The 16,583-nt window shown below is 41.7% G+C and overlaps 1 protein-coding gene across 2 annotated transcripts in view; it reads right to left on the bottom strand.

Annotated features, from left to right (window-relative positions):
- Positions 1–16,583, bottom strand: part of ATRN (attractin) — a 149,125-nt gene that overhangs the window by 30,720 nt on the left and 101,822 nt on the right. Inside the window, exons 25-26 of one of the 2 annotated variants that reach the window (XM_064511647.1) lie at positions 14,869–14,930; positions 323–1,779 (exon numbers count right to left, since the gene is read on the bottom strand). In XM_064511647.1, coding sequence (XP_064367717.1) covers positions 1,767–1,779; positions 14,869–14,930 — 75 coding nt within the window. In that variant the 3' untranslated portion in view covers positions 323–1,766. Of the gene's footprint in view, positions 1–322; positions 1,780–14,868; positions 14,931–16,583 lie in introns of those variants that run through there. The other variant, XM_026121801.2, reaches the window with a different exon arrangement.

Raw genomic sequence — 16,583 nt, 5'->3', positions numbered from 1 at the left:
GTATTTTGATGAAAGATAATACAGCCGCGCGAAATGTTTTGCACAGTTCAGTGCTCGTGACACCCGGTGAGGAAAGATGTGCATCTATTTTCAGAGAAAACTGCAGTTCCAAAGTTACCTATTTGACCTCTTCACACTAAGAAATTTCACTAGGAAATCAGAACAGTAATGCAGAAAGACTTAACCAAATTGGAAGACAAACAAAAAACAGTACCAACTATCTTTGGCTCTATTTAAAGCGAGAGGATAACTGTGATGAGCCACCAGAGGGGCATCTGGGACTCTTCTGGATTCCAGGGTTGGTCGCACTAAACTCGAGAGATCGTTTGTCAAGTGTGAGAATTTATTAGAGCTGAGAGGTTACAACAGTATTGCAAAGCCAGAAATGTAACAGTACTGAAAATATATATACTTTTAAGAGCTCTAGTCAACACCATCGTGCACATCAGCAGGTGACCTGGTGCTCAGCCCAAATACTGCTCAGTGGCAGTGATGTCCAGGGTGTGGGTCTGGCCAAGATGTCCATGGTGTGGGTCTGGCCAAGATGTCCAGGGTGTGGGTCTGCTGCATCACCTCTCCTTTGTCTGGACTTGTTAATCATGAGGTCGTTAGAGGATGTGCCCCCCCCCAGGCTGCAGCAACCCCACAGTGTGGTGGCCCTGGCCGTGGTGCACCCGGGGTTCGTTAGCTCTTGGGGAGCGCCCCAGAGCAAACCCATCTTCTATGGGTGCACCATCTGGAGACCCACGCTTGCTCGTGTGCTGCGTGTCACTCCACCCCTTGACACCACGAGACACACACACTTTTTTTTGAGAAGTCTGCAAGTTCCCCTTGGTGCACAGTGGGCGGCTTTGGGTAAGCACAGCGTACTGGGGAGATGCGCACTGTTATTTATAGCTGCCAAAAGCAAAGCGTGTCTATTTGTAGGAACACATAAACAACTGTTCAAATTAACAATCTTAATTCTAATGGCAACAATATTCATTTGGCCTATTGACCCAAGCTCAGTAAATTAAAGTGTTGTTCCAGTTCAATATGTTAATACAGAAATCTTATTTCCCTTAATTACAAGCACTTCTTTCCTGCACAGAAAGATCAGTGCGATCAGATACCAATACTGAGGACATTTTCATGCAAGTTCCACGTGATCTTAGCTGAATTAGTGTCTTAACACTGACACAACACATGTTTGCAAGCAAAGCAGGCACCTTCCTTCAGCACAGGTTTCCCAGTATGAAATACTGGTCTCCCAATTTAACACTGCACTCTTTTCCAAGCAGATCTGTTAGGGCATCTCTACTTTAAGGCATGCTGTTAGCAACAAGAAGCTGCTCTTCCCCAGATACTTATTCAGTAGCAGGACAAACACTCATGAGCTGGTCTATCCTGCCCCTGCACAGGCTGAACATGACGTCCCATATCTGACAACTATCTACTCCATACTAAAGAGACCTGTAAAAGACCCGTCATGTATTGTCAACCAGTTCCATGAAATGTTTGGGAACATAAGAAAGTCCTCCCCAAAGGCTGGCTATCTGCTGTACATTAGCAGTAACATAAAAGCAGCAACCATCATTAATTAAGGTACACAGTCCTCCTTGAGAGACTAGCAAATAATCAAGTGCAAAATAATTTTGTACAATAATTTGTCCAATATTATGAGCATCTTGATTTGCAAGGGCTAAGGCATCGGTGGTTCTGTCTTCTATGGCTTCTATGGTTACGGAGAGATTCACAATTGCTTTTTCTAGTTCAGCTACTCCCAGTCAGGGCATGCGTCTAGAATGAGAAGAAGGAAAAAAAAAAAAACAGGTCTGGAACAGGCATCCAAGCCAGAAAGGTTAGTGGCTTATCAGATTTATGCCCATGAGAGGATCCACCTCTCTGGTAATTCAAACTTGGTCTCCAGTTTTATACAACCCTTGCAGTTGGGTTTTAAGGATATTTGGCTCTTGTAGTTAGGCCCAGCAGCAATTTAGCTCTCTCAAGATAAGTGATAAAAGATTGCTATTAATCAGCTTCTTTGTTCCTCAAACTGGAATATTTCCTTTCATAGGAGCTTCAAATGCAGGTGGTCACCTTTTTTTTATTTTCCTATATTTGCTTTTTTTTTTTTTAATAATACACAATTTTACACTTTAAGTTAAATCAACAGTTGTTATACTTATGCATACATTTTACCATCTTTTTTTTTCTTTCTTTCATTTTCTTTCACCTAGGGAAGGTGTTAGCAGCTTGCTTAGGATCATGATTTTTCAAAAACACTGGAATACAGCTGTTAAGCTTGGTTATCAATGTGGTATGAGTATCTTCTCATACTTATCTATGCCATCTTCCTTTGACGCTACTTCTATTCTGGCTCCTAGATTCATTCCATCACTTACACACTTAAAAAACAAACAAAAAAACCTCACGTTACTCATCCCAACAATTCTATAACTATTTCTGGCTGCTTCTTTTCAAGTTGTCCTCTTCAGAGGATCACTCTGTAAAACCCAAACAAAAAGAAAAGCCTACCAAGGCCATTAGGCTGTTATAGACCGGTTTTTAACTGCTGAAAGTTATTTCTTTTAAGATTGTTCAGTTACATCAATCTATTATTCAAATTTGAACAGTTTTCTTTTTCATTGGTTTTTCTTTATGATCAGAAACTTTTACTACATCTCGAGGCATCTTCCAGGCCTTTCTGGTTTTATGTAATTAAAGATGCTGGCTTTTTACATTATAGGTCTTTCTTGTTTCTTTGACTTCCACCCCCTCAAACATTTAACCCTTCCATTTCTGTTTACCATTCCAGTAAGCAACTCTTCATCACTCCTTTTTTTTCTGCATTCACACCATCAGTGATAGATGCTATTTTCTTTCATAGGGTGATGGTACAAAGCTTCTTCTTCCCAAAGGTGTGGTTTTCAACCCAGCAGGGAGTTTTGATTTCCTCACTTAAAAGGAAAAGTCAGCCTATATGGGACAAGACATCCCTCTGCAATTTTTTTTTTTTTTTTTTTAACTGTTTATCCAGTTTCCAGAGAGCAGATGGAGTTTGCTTATCGGTTGTAATATCTCGGGTATATTTGCAAAAGGATGACTCCCCCATGCCCTCACGCTGGGCTCTGTCCCCACAGACTCAGGAACGCTCTCAGCCGCGCTGTCACGGAGCAGCGAGCAGGACAGACCTCGGGACCCCTCACAGCCCATCGCCGCCCTTTCGTCTAACCACCTTGCTTAGGTTCAAGCGTAATGGTTATGTTCACGCACACGCCAGGTCTCCGGTGAGGCTCTGCCGGTGCAGGAACCCCAGCCATCCTGCAGACCCATGCACGTGAGGCCCCTGAAGCGTAGTGGTTACAGGCACTCAAAATCCCGGGTGAAGCCCCAACGGGCCCCAACCAGCCAGTAGACAGGAGTACTTGCTGCCCAAAGGTTAGGATTAGGGCTTTTGCTCCAATTGATTTTTTTTTCCCCCACACACTCGCTCAAATTAGCTATTGCCCCAGTTCTTGTCAACAAGCTTCAGCAATGGTCTGCAATTCTCTCTGGGTGCAATCTCACACAGACATCCTCCGTCAAGGCTGCTCGGGGGGCCTCTCTGCTTTTGCATAACTGATGGTCACACTGTCCAGGATCCCAGGTTTTGCCTTGTTCTTGCTGCCCACGAGCCCATGCTGCCTGCCCTGCCCGCAGACGGCACGGCCGGCAGTGGGGTCCTTCGCCAGTGTTGCCGGGTGCTGGGATACCCACTTTACTCCTTCCCAAATATCTCTATCCTCATCTGAATCATACGCAGCACTGTAAACTTTGAGTGGATCTATGCTATTTGCCTTCAGCGATGTCTCATGTTTATTCTCCATTTTGGCTTCCCTCCTATCACTATAGGCTTTTCCTCGGAGATATTCAGCCTCCTTCAATTTTCCCAAGGCCGCTTTAAGGCAGCTACACAACAGCCAGCACAGGTACACTAGGTAGCTAATAGTTTTGCCCCTTCCTTCCTTTAATTTAGTCATATTCCTCCACTTACTGTACTTATTTCAAACTGCATCCGGATCTCTGCAGTGGTCCTCTACCCACTGCGAGTCCCACTTTGGGCTTTTCCATCCCTTCATCTGAAAGCGCTCAGCAAGCCGTTCCCAGGTTTCTTGACCATCATGGTCTCGGGAGGACAGCATGGCTAATGTACTGGAATATCCCACTTCTGACACCAAATACGTGACATGCCACCAGAGGAGCGTCTGGGATTCTTTGGGATTCCAGGGTTGGTCATGCTGAACTTGAGAGATCGTCATTTGTCAAGTGTGAGAATTTATTAAAGCTAAGAGGTTATAACAAAGCCAATAGTATAGCAAAGCTAGAAATATAACAGTACTGAAAATATATATCCATACCAGAGCTCTACAGTTCAATCATGAGTGCATGATACAATGACTGCTCTTGCCCCTTATGCACTACCCTTCCAGTCTAATTTTCCCTGGTTTCTCCTCAGGGTCCTGCAGAGTCAGCGGGTCTGATCTGCGTGAACATCTCTCCCAACTCCATCCACATCCCTAGCCCGATCTAGGAACAACCTGGGCTCCTCACAGTTTTTCTAAGATCACAATTTTTGTTTTTGTGCAACGGTACTGCAGAAAGCCTCTCCTCTGAAGTACCACCCTGATGGGTGACGTAGGAGCAAATGTCTACACACCTCCTTCCTCATGCTCTAGCGTATACTTAAAGAGAGTACTTAAAGGAAGGTTAAGAAATAACTCGTCTATTCTTGTCGAAGTGCACTATGTAAGCCAACCACTGTGCTCTCTGTATTTGAATTGGGATTTCTTTTAAACAGAAAACTAATGTGTCTCCTTTCCTTCCTCTAAGTGCTCCTTCATTCCCTCCAGCACTGACGGCACAAAGCTCCTAGTGTGGCACTGCCTCCCCCATTTATAAGGGCAAAAATAGACATTTAAGCCCCCTCCCAGGTCGCTGCTCCAGGGCTCCTAACGGAGATCCACAGCCATGCTGAAAAGCGACTACGCTGGGTGAACAACTGCAACCACTCGATACTCCCTGCCTTCAAAAACGAGCTCAGTCCTCCTTCAAGACATCGCTCCTTTTCCCAGATCACCAAACCTCCTCACATTATCAAACAACTCTGTGGTTTCCCGCGTGCCCTCCCGACACACTCATCCGAACATCTGCAAACCCTGACGACTGCTTCTTCTTGTGAGGTCTACAGTGGTGAACCCAAAGACCACGATGCACGTGTCTCACCCCACTGTTGTCCCCCTTTTCATAAATGCCGTGCATGTCTGTCTTATATGAGATGTAAGGGAATGCGTGTTTTGTCCTTCGTGCAGAACGTCGGGGAGTCCTACCCTGCGGGAGTCCTACCCTACAACAGCAAATTTTTTAGCAGAGTAGCGCGAAGACTTGGTAATATTGCAATTAATCATTAAGAAAGGACAGACAGCAAGAGCCTTCTCCTGAGACGGGAAAGCAAGGGAGCAGACAAACAAGATGAGCAATTCAAGCCACACCAGAAAACCTCCCAGGGCACAGGGAGAGGGTTGTCTATCCTGTTAAAATGGCAAAATGATCCCTAGCCTGCTTTCGGGCTATGCCAATGAACACTCTCCTGACTGATGGCCCGGCACAGCCTGGGATTCGACACCGGGGAGGATCCGCTCCAACGACCAGTTTGCCTGTGGTCATTCTGCTTCGGATGCTGAGAGCGTTTATTAGCACAGACATCGACTGCTCACAAGGGTCCCAAAACAGTCCTACAGGCGATTAATTTACTAGTGCAGATGTAGCCAAAGAGGCTGACACCACTTCTCGGAAATCTTCTCTTCTAAGCAATTGTTCCTTATTATATGTCATTATCCACAGCCTATATATTATAAAAACTGCATGGGATCAGGCACCGAACACTTAAGCAGCAGTCAGTAGGTAACGTGATTATATTTTTCTGACATAGATGTGTTCAGAAATATTCCTTACTGTCTTATTCCTGATGCTATTAAAATTTGACACTTGTGACTTCAGCGTTAAAATGTCTGCACAGCTTTTAAAGACTCCTATGATGCCTATTTCTTCAGAAATTTAAGTAGGATCACAAAGAGATGTGTTTTCCCTTTTCCATTTTATGAGATGCGTATTCCAAGTCACTTCTCCCACATTTTATCTAAAATATTAAAATCTGACATTAGTTCACTGCAAAAACATGATCTTTTTCTATGATTATAAACAGTTCAGACAAACGCTTTTGATAATTACCATATATTCCTTTTTGGGAGGCACAGGATTACCACTGAGTTTTGTAGTAAAAAACAATCTCCCCCGTGCCCCATCATGAGTACAGCATATATGTTAAATCTTTAATTAGCATTTTGCTAAAGTAGTAAAAATGCATCACTGATGTTTTAGGATTTCACAGCTTCAGTTTGCCCTGTCTTTCCTAATGCAACCTACTGCTGCATTCAGTGAAGGGCGAGAGCAGACTCTCTCCATCACCTGTAAAGAGTATTTCGCTTGTGGCCAAGGTCACACTTTGACTAGACGGACTTTCCCTTACACCACAGTTGAACAAGCACAAATGAATGATGGGATGGCAAAATTTGAGTGCCAACATGTGTCTTGGGACTCCTGTTGGCTTCTCTCAACATGAATGCCACCACGTTTAATGAATGGCTTCAATGAGCTTCTTCCCCCTGCTCTCTTATAAGCTCCCTTTCCTCAAAGGAACTTCAAGTCTTTCTAAGGCACAACATTGGTTTTACCGCTGAGGCCTAAACATGACAGTGCTCCCTGAAGAGAAAAAAACCAAAGGTTAGCTGTGCTGGTTTTGCTGGGTAAGACCACAAGCTCCATCTTTGCCTTTTGCCACTACTTTATTTTCAGTAGGATCTTCAACTCAGCGTACAAATAAAGGATAGAGATAAAACAAACTCTTCAAGGCATCGGGGAGAAGTGTCCCTGGCTTGACATTTAATTTGACCGTGCAGACAACAATATTCAAAGTATCTGCAGGAGTCCCCAAGACAGGCTGCCAAACCAGCACCAACGCTCGCTGCCTGCCGGGCAATTACATTCCCATTGTAACTTGAGCAGGAACTTTCATCTCAGGATAAAATATTTTAATTGCAGCTTATAGGGAACAGCTACTATCATGGCTTATTAATTTTGCCCCTTTATTTTCAGAAATAAGATGGAAGTCCAAAGGGCAGAGGAAAAGAGCCAGATGCTTCCCCAGCCCAGCAGTGCTATGCTGTGAAGACCCACTGGAGGGTCCCTGTGGTCCCATCTGTTCTTCCATGAAGGGCTTCTCTGGACAACTGCTGTCCAGAGAAGCACGGGCCATGCTAAGTTTTGGGCCCCACACAGCAAGCAAATGTACAGCGAAGGAGATCTTCACCTTGCTGTAGGTTACCATTACAAAACATGTAGTTTTTACTTAATTCCCTCTCGGAAATACGTTTGACAAATCTCTGCGTGCCACAGTCTGTCACTGCTTCTTGCCTCACTTCTGGCACCACAGAGAAGACTTTCTGAAGAAAGCAGAGAGAGAAATTAGCAATTAAAGGCCAATAAGTAACCTTTCTAAAACACTCAATACCTTCTGTTTTGGAGGAACAGCATCATGCAACATTGTACTGTCACAAGGAGGCAGCAAATACTCACAAAAGCTATAAAGCCACTAAGGAAATGTATCTCCCCTCTTGCGCTACCTCCCCTTGGCAGCACTCTGGGAGGGATCAAACGCAGCGTCTGCTGAGCGCAATGTGGTGCATCATCTGCTGGAAGAGCCCCAGGGCTCCCAAGATCTATCTCCTGGGTTTACTCAGACTAAACTATCCAGAAATAAGTTAAAAGACCTCTCCTTGTGTCAGCTACTTTAAACCAGCTTTTGTCCGCCCCTCCTTGCAGAAAGCAACCGTGTAAATGCGGCAGCACTGGAAGGAAAGGCCTCCTCCCAGTGACTGCTGTGTCCAAAAAGCTTTGGAGCAAAAGCCTACTGGCTGCGGTGTCCTAGCCGGACGCTGCACTGTGCCCTGCTGCCTCTTAAATGCCTCCCTCTGCCAGCTAGAAACGTACAACCATTTCAAAATGGTTTTAAAAATAAACCCTCGCTGCAGGACTTGTTTCGTCTTCCCCTTCTATTTCTTTCTGTTCCAAAACTGTGTGTCTACCAAGAGTCTCCTTCATCCCTGAAATCCACCACTTGGTTAAGTCCTCTCTCTACAACTCTTCCCACCTGAACACTTTCGTTACCTTTTCTCTTCGTCTGTTCCCCCTGAAGAAAAGGTGGAAGGGAGGAAAATGTTCTTATGCTCCTAAGCGTCCCTGCGTAGTCTGTATGCACGTCCTGCACAAGTCACGTAACAGGCGAAGCAGCACTTTCAGTAGCCGTACCTGAACCATCACCTATCTGATGTCCATCTTCCCAAGCCCAGTCACTCTAAGTGGCTGGATTTTTCCCACCCAAAGAAAAGAAACCAGAAAACTGAGACCAGAAACCAGACTAAAAGGCAAAGGAGCAATCTAGAGTCATCTAAGACCCCCTAGAGAGTTTTTCATCCCAGAGAAATTTGAATGTGACTCTTTGGGTGAGGTTCCACCAAACGTAGCTTTTGTTGGTCTACAGAATTTGTAAAGATCTCGTAAGCAGCAAAAACACAGCAGTTCTAGGGAAACTTTGCATTCACAATTTACATTAGAGTTTTAAGAATTTATTAATTCTTAACTATTCATTACCTCATGTAAGCATAAAAAAAAGTAATCTCTCCTCAGCTGGCCCCAACAAACGCAATAGTCATTTATTGATACTGCTTACATCACTCTTTATACTCCAGCAATGGAGTCCCCAGTACAGAAATCTGGATTTGAACCTCCCATCTGCCTTTATACTGAACTCTAAGCTGCTTTTTGCAGAAGAAAGGAGTCTCTTTCCACTTCAGGTATCCATAAATCCTTATAACAAGTAGAGTTACATTTTTAAATGGCCAGAAAACTCCATCAGCACTTTGATACGATGCTTTCTCATGACGAGAGAAGAAAATCCATCTGGCATATTGGGGCCCAATTACTAAACTCTTCTGCAATGTTTATCAACATTAGAATTGCCATTAAAAAACGACGGTTTTAAATGCCAAAATATACAACAGCTTCAATACTAATATACTTAGCATAAATGTCATTTAATAATTTCAGAGAGCACTACAGTGATTACTAGAAACACATACCAAATTATTTTGATGAATTGGAAGCTATTTAAGTATCTAAAAGCAACTTTTAATATGCTTACAGGGTATAGAGTTATAGGTCACATTTTTAACTGCTCAACGCATTTAACCTCCAAATAGTTGGAACAAATACATAATGCTGAAGCAGCTGCCTGTATAATGATGCCAGGCAAAACCAGACTGGTTGAATGCCTCTTTTACTACTGCGGGTACTGGGTTTGCACTGCTGGCATTTGCCAAACTGCTACTTGCAGCCAACAGCAAAGAAAAAGACCCGATCTGCAGATTAATGACCTTACTTTTCTGCTGAAGACGGCACCAAGGTTTAACAAGCCACAACCCACTTCATTTGGGGCAGGTCATATATATTTTTCTGTCCTCTACTCCTTTCAGTAGCACGATCAATCTCCAGCTCTGTGACACTGTGGCAGCCTCCAAAATCACGGATCAGTTCAACTAAAGGTTTGAGCTCTTTCAGGGTAGTAGGTGTTAATATATTTGCTTGATTTTGGGGGGGGGGGGGGGAAGCTCTTTAGGGTTCATATTTGCAAACCCTTCTGCGCAATCGCAAAGTGCATACTCTTAAACTAAGGAAAAAAGACACACCAAGAATCATAGGACGTGTGACAAAACTGGAATGGAAAACAATGTTTCCCTGATCCTGTTTTGAAGGCTTTTCCCTTCTACTACATGAGAAAAAGCTACTGTGAAGGCAGGGATGTCTGAGCCAGCTACTGCTACTAGATCTCCCCTGAACGGGACTGGGGACAAAGCACAGAGGTGGCCAAGTAGACTCCTGCCATTCTCAGTTTTCGTGCTCTCCACAAGCCTCTGGACTAGATTGGCCTTCTCCACTCATCTCACGGGAAACATCTTAGGGAAATACAGTTAGTGGAGCCTGGAGAGCTTCTTCGCTCGCTCACAAGTGGACACCTATGTCTGGCAACCAAACTGCTCTCTGGAGTCCATCAACTCTACCCACTCAAATAACAGCTTAGACACAACACGCAAATAGAAACCTAAATTAAGATGTCAAAACTGAAAACTAAATCCTACTCAATCAATAGGTTTAAAACCCAAAGTGCTCATATCACACCCAGAATCACGACATCGCCACAGGAGAACGTGGAGGCAGAAAGCGTAAAGGGGCACCGATAATGATGAAACTAATTAATGAAGGAGATACCAGATGGCCCTCTGCTCTGATCAGCGTGTGATCATTATAGAGGACTAACTGAAGAGGCATGAGGAGAACATGGAAAAAAGAAAGTTATGGAAGCTGAACTATTAATTTTGTTCACGTTGTTAGAAATAATGCTCAGATATTTCCAAGCTCTTTCTTTTTCTCAGGAAAAGAAAAACAAAAGCAAAAAGCAATTGAGATTAGATTTTAAAGACACATATTTAGTAATCGCATTTCTGCTCTAGACAGAAATTACTGAGTAAGAAAAAAAAAAGTGAATATCTACAGCACGACTCCAGATGTGAATTATTGAAACAGGCCATTCCCACTTACTGAAAACACTGGGCAAATGTTTACGGCTAGAAAAACCAACATACAGCATGTTAAACCATCTGCTTGACTTGTACAATGACAAACACAGCTCCCTCTAAAGTCTTCCCGAGGAATATGTCCAATTATTCACACCAAAGTAAAATACACAATTTTGTATTCAGATCTTAGTACGGGCCATAGACATTCATATAATACTGTGCCACCATGAAAAGACAAAATCCTCCTTTGCAGGTTTTTTTTTTCCATTTGTGAAAAAGACCCATTTCTCTAGCAATCACTGTATGACTATGATGAGAATAGAGACAGCCTAGAAGGAAGTTCCAAGGACAGATATGAAAGAAGAGAGTTGCAGCAGCCAAGAAATGGGGTGTGGTGAAGAAACACAGCAGAAATGCAATAGAAAACATGCACGGTCTTTAGGAAATTATTGTAACAAAATTCAATATGAGATCTTAGGGAAGGGGAAGATGATTACATTTAACCAGATCTCAGACTGCTTTGATTATCCCCACTCACACCCTCACAGCCACAAGCACCAAGATGCATGCGTCCAAGGGGTCTAGCCAACATCACTCGTGTCCCACAAGGAGGGCAAGGGATGGTGGCCGTCAGGTCCTCACATCTCCTGCCTTTCTCTCCACTGGAGACAGCAAAACTGAGTTATAGGTCTTTCACACCCTGTAGGACCCAACTGCTCCTTTGGCAGGACCCTTTGGCCTCACAGTTTTGCTCACTGCACCTTTCTGACCTTTCAGGCAAGCTGGGGGATCAATGCCTCCGTTTGCTCGCTTCGAGTTTCCTAGGGCTGCTACACTAACAGGAAAAGGACTGGCAGCTTTGATGTGCTCTAATCTTGCTGCCATCCCCTTGGCTTTGTCTCCTGCTGACAAGTTGGCCATGCTACTGGAGCACCTTCTGGGCCTGATGTGACCAGCACGTTTCCCAACTGCTCTGCAGTCATCTGTGTCACTGGTTAACACACAAGCCACTCTCTCAACTCTTGTTCTGCCGTTTCTTCTGGAGCTTACACGTACTTCTCCATCCATGTTTTCTTCAAACCAACCTTAATATTTCTATCACAAGCCTCTACAGAACTGGACAACAAAGCAGGGAAGCACAGAAGAAATATAGATGCATATTTTTCAAAAAAAGGAAGAAAAAGGATTAGTGCTTAGTAATATCAGTTTAGAAGCCACAGCTATTTTTCACAATATCTTCTGTACGTGAAACACTTGGTACACCAGCGAGAAATACACATTATAGACACATGTGATGGCATAAATAGATTTTTGGAAAATAGGAAAGCACAGACAATAAAAGCAATGTTTACCAGAGATTGTCAAAATAGCTCAAACTTTATGTGCTGAAAGAAAACAGCAAGTTCTGTAAAATAAAGAGCTATGTTATGAAAAGCAGAGAGCAAACAGAAAAGCACAGTTTGCTTGCAATTCATGTAGCTTTACAAAGGTTAACAATAGTTAGAATATCATTTCTCCCACTGCTCCAATTATAATGCAATATTAATGATCCCGTAACTTTGTCCTTTTACTCAACCTTTATCCACCGACATTTTCTTAGCTTAAAATAATGAGTTAACATGTAACAAAATAAAATAAAGGTAATGCCCAGCCATGCACCTCACTGAGACAAACCCCCCGACTCCAGAAGGAGTTCCCAGAGTCTAACAGCTCCTCTAAATGTGAGAAATACCATGTCTGACCCCAGCACTTAAATTAAACAGAAATCAAACCCAGCGGTCACATTTTGTCCTGCTTCACGCTGCCTGATGTCATTTACACGTATTACCGGTCTCTCTGTGCCTTCAGCTGCCTTGCAGAGGCTCGGGGTCCTGCAGGCATCTGAGACCCTGCATAAATTAAACAGCACTGGAGTTTTGCAACGTAGCTTGTATTCCAGTGCCCTTTGGAGGGACTTTATTTTACCTAAATCACCACAAATGTCAGCACAGGAAATGAGAAGAGAACCTAAAACTCCTGGTTTCCTCATAGATAGAAAAATGTACCTGTTGCCAGCACAAACAAGAGCTATGAAAAACGGTGCTTGCGGAATGGCAAGTCATAATAAACACTCATTTTCCAGAACAAAAGTCAGTCTATTTTTGTGCCCATTGCACTCAAAGAATTGATACGCATCTCCAATTCCAAGCTGGAGGTGGCTTATACTTCAGATGTGGTCTTTCCAACTGTCTTTAGGCTTTGCAGAAAAGCCTTTTCACTGCCTCTGCTCAGTGTGGAAATTTTCAGCCAACTCTTATCTCATTAATGTCACAGGGGGCTATCAGATATTATTTATTCCTACTCAAACCTTGGATGTAACTGCAATTATGAAAAGTACCCTAGAGCATTAAAAATAGAAGTTTCAATAGTAGCCCCTATAAACAGCAGCGATGAATCATGTTGCTCTAATATACCAGTTATTTAGTATGTTATGGCAACTATAAAATAAAATACTGTGAGCAGAACTTTGCAGTAGTTACAGTTCTAGAAACAAAGAATTTTTAATGCATTATAAATGCTTGATCGGAAAACACTGATAAACTGCCTTCTTCTAAATAGTTATGTTCTTATTGCTCTGGCATGTTAAGATGCTAGTTTAGTAACGTTGCAATATTACTTTTCCACAAGATTCATGTGATAACACAGAGAGAGGGAAGGAAAGTCACTGTTGACTATCTTCAATTTATCTTTTTGATGTGTATTTTCAACTGCATGCTCTCACTAATACATTTAATACACATGTCTTCTGCTTTAAACACTGGTTTTATTCAAATAACAGAATGGAAGGAATTGCTGGTATTGAACGGTTTCAGAAACTCTCATATGCAGATAATCTGGGCTTGTAAAGAACAAATGGGTAGTCTGGAAAGTACTGATTAATCATGTGTCAGATGGAGCTCAGCTCAGCAAAAACAGCTATTAAAAAGCAGCCAAAGAACCAATGACTTCCCTATTATAGTCATAAGTAATTATCCTGCAAGGAAGATGGTTAGGATAAGACTTGCACTTGATTCAACAGAACTAACTCTTAAGGATGATCTGGGACTAAACATTTATTCCCTATCAACACAAGCAAGGTGGTGGGTCAAGCCTGGTGCTTACCTGGAACTGCCTTAAAAGCACGCTCCACGCTGTAAAAACTACATACTAAACCAATTTTGGTATAAACCACTTGTCTGAAAGACCCATCTGGAGCTCCTTTATTTAATTATATTTAGTGTGGAACCTCAAGCAAGATATTATTCCCACTGCCCATTTTAAAATGGGCATAATATTGCCTACTTTAAAACAGATTGTAAGATCTGGAGTAAACATACATGTATAATCATCCTGTGGGAGTTCTCCTTATGGATCAAACACTGTTTTATATTTGTGGAGTATTAACAGTTCCTAAAATAGAGACTGACACATCAGATTATGAAACCCTAAAGAGATGGCCTGCTGTGCTTTCAGAGACTTCATCTCTTTGTTAGGGATATACTTTTTTGGACAATGGAAGAGGAAACAATCTTAATATTAAATTGCTTCTGTTGGTTCTGCTTGTACAGAATCATCAATTTACTTCACATCGAGAAATGACCTTTACCAAGCAGTTCATGAATGGGAGAAAGCTATTTGGCTTCAGCTGTGTTGAAATGTACACTTGTATGTAACTTCACATATTTTCAGCAGCTCAGTTTAAATCAGCGGTGCTACCTATGGAGTCTTAAATTAGTCCACGCTTAACTGTTTGCAAAATCACTTCCTTAATTTACGATTTATGTCTGACACTGTGTGAATGTCTGCAATTTCTCCAGTCATATTTCATTCGTATGACATGGTAACTCCACAGATCGCTTCTATACCATTTTTGAAATAACTTCTCCATTTCAAAGCCTTTCCCCCCTTCCTCTAATGCCCCTTTCTCTGCATGCACAGGACAAGATGCATCTGCAAAGATGTGCAGACAGCTTCCCTAATAGAATTCCTAATAAAATACTTCAAACATAGTAGGGATTTGCATTTGCTAGGCTGTCATGTAAACAAGATTAATTTTTTTTATGAAACAACAAATCGCTACATTGAAAAACAAAGATCTTTCCTAAAAAAGAAACATTTAGCTGTCTCAAATGAAAAGTACCTGAAAAATGTCACAAAGAACTGTACCAGGTCCATAAAGTTGCTGTGTTGTGAGAATGCAATCTGCAAAAGAAAAGCAAATGCTTTCTATTACTTACTGTAAAGCAAATTTAGATTTAAAATGCATTGTTGCTGGGATCAAAAAATCATAATGAAATATGTCTTTACTTATGTCAATTAACATTTTTGAACACTGTTTTGAAAAAAAAACACTGAAACAGTCTGAGGGAAAAGAAAGTAAACTACAACTTCAGATTATTTTTGCAATTACACATCCAAAAAAAGAACCTAGAACAAGTAACATCTCTTTCTTCCAGCACTGTTCCAAGAATAGTCTGCAGAAAAAAATATCCATAAGCATATGTTAATCACCTTGGAGAAAAAAGCTAGTCCAAAAAGAATTTGAACACACAAGTTTCCAAGAGCTAAAGTAGAACATTTTTAATTACTGTATACAATCCAAAGTACAACATTAAAAAGTTAAAAATACATGCTCTTATTCAAATCAAATTCTTACATCAAAATCTCCTTGAATAAGAAACTTACACCAACAGCAGCAAAAAGGCATGAAATACAGAAGATAATAGACACTGTAAAAACAGCTATGGCATTCATCTTAACTCACTTTCCTGCAATCCACTCAAACTGCAAAGAAAAGTGGAAAAACAACCGAATATTTTGGACAAAAAACAGAGGGAAGAAGCGAACAGGAAATTGGGAGGTGGTTAGAGGCAAAAGGAAAGATTAGGGAGCCTGGTTAAAAATAACAAAGCAGAGGCGAGGCAAGCCAACAGAAAGGCAACTTCTGCAATATTAGGAATCAAAAGCTCTTTCCAGGTACCTCCTATTTCCTCTGACTATCAATCTCAGCCCCAAAACAGGAAATTAACTCTTTCATGAAGTATCTGAACTTATTTCAAACCCAAACTAAAATGTGCACATTGGCTGCAAAAGCTTTTAAGGCGCATTAAATTCATTTAAGGCATCTCTTGCATTTCTCTCAATAAGCTGTATGTTACAGTAGCATTAGCCTAAATGAAAATTTCTCCTTCTAATTGCCACATTTCAGAAATTTTGAATCTATGTAAAACGAGTTAGGGCTTGGATTTTGGTTTTCCAAGAACATTTTCCTTCACCACATTTGCTTTAAGTACCCATTGCATCCTGGTACAGAAGGGGTCCAAAATCATTTTCTTATAAACATACTGAAATGCTCTTAAGTTGAAAGCTCCTTCAGAGTACACAACAGACTATTTTGGTTTTGCTGGAAAGCTTCCTTGAAACCTGCAGACCATATGCTTGCAATCCCTCCATACTACTGCCTACAAATGACAAGATGCATAGTTTCTTGCTGAATTTTTCCACATAAAGTGCTTCTCTAAAGTAGCTTTCCAATTAGAAAGACAGCAAGCAAGATTTCACTTCATATTTTAAAACTTGGTGGACAGTAACTGAGGTGGGGGAGGTAGATTTATATTTGTCTAGTTATTGGGACATTTCTTTAAGTTTTCCTACCAGAATACCACAACCTAAAATACAAGCATATACTATTTCTAGAATATAGAAATAGGGTCTGAAAATACCTATGATGCTGGTAGACTAAAAGAAAAGATGTTTTTCCAAACAAAGACCATGCTATATATCAACAGCATATATTTAAATATCCTTTCATAGAAAGAGAAACTTGAAGGCACACAGAAACAGATATGTTCTCTG

Source organism: Dromaius novaehollandiae, chromosome 4, assembly GCF_036370855.1.
Source record: "Dromaius novaehollandiae isolate bDroNov1 chromosome 4, bDroNov1.hap1, whole genome shotgun sequence".
Lineage (NCBI taxonomy): Eukaryota > Metazoa > Chordata > Aves > Casuariiformes > Dromaiidae > Dromaius > Dromaius novaehollandiae.
This window is presented reverse-complemented; position numbering and strand designations above follow the sequence as displayed.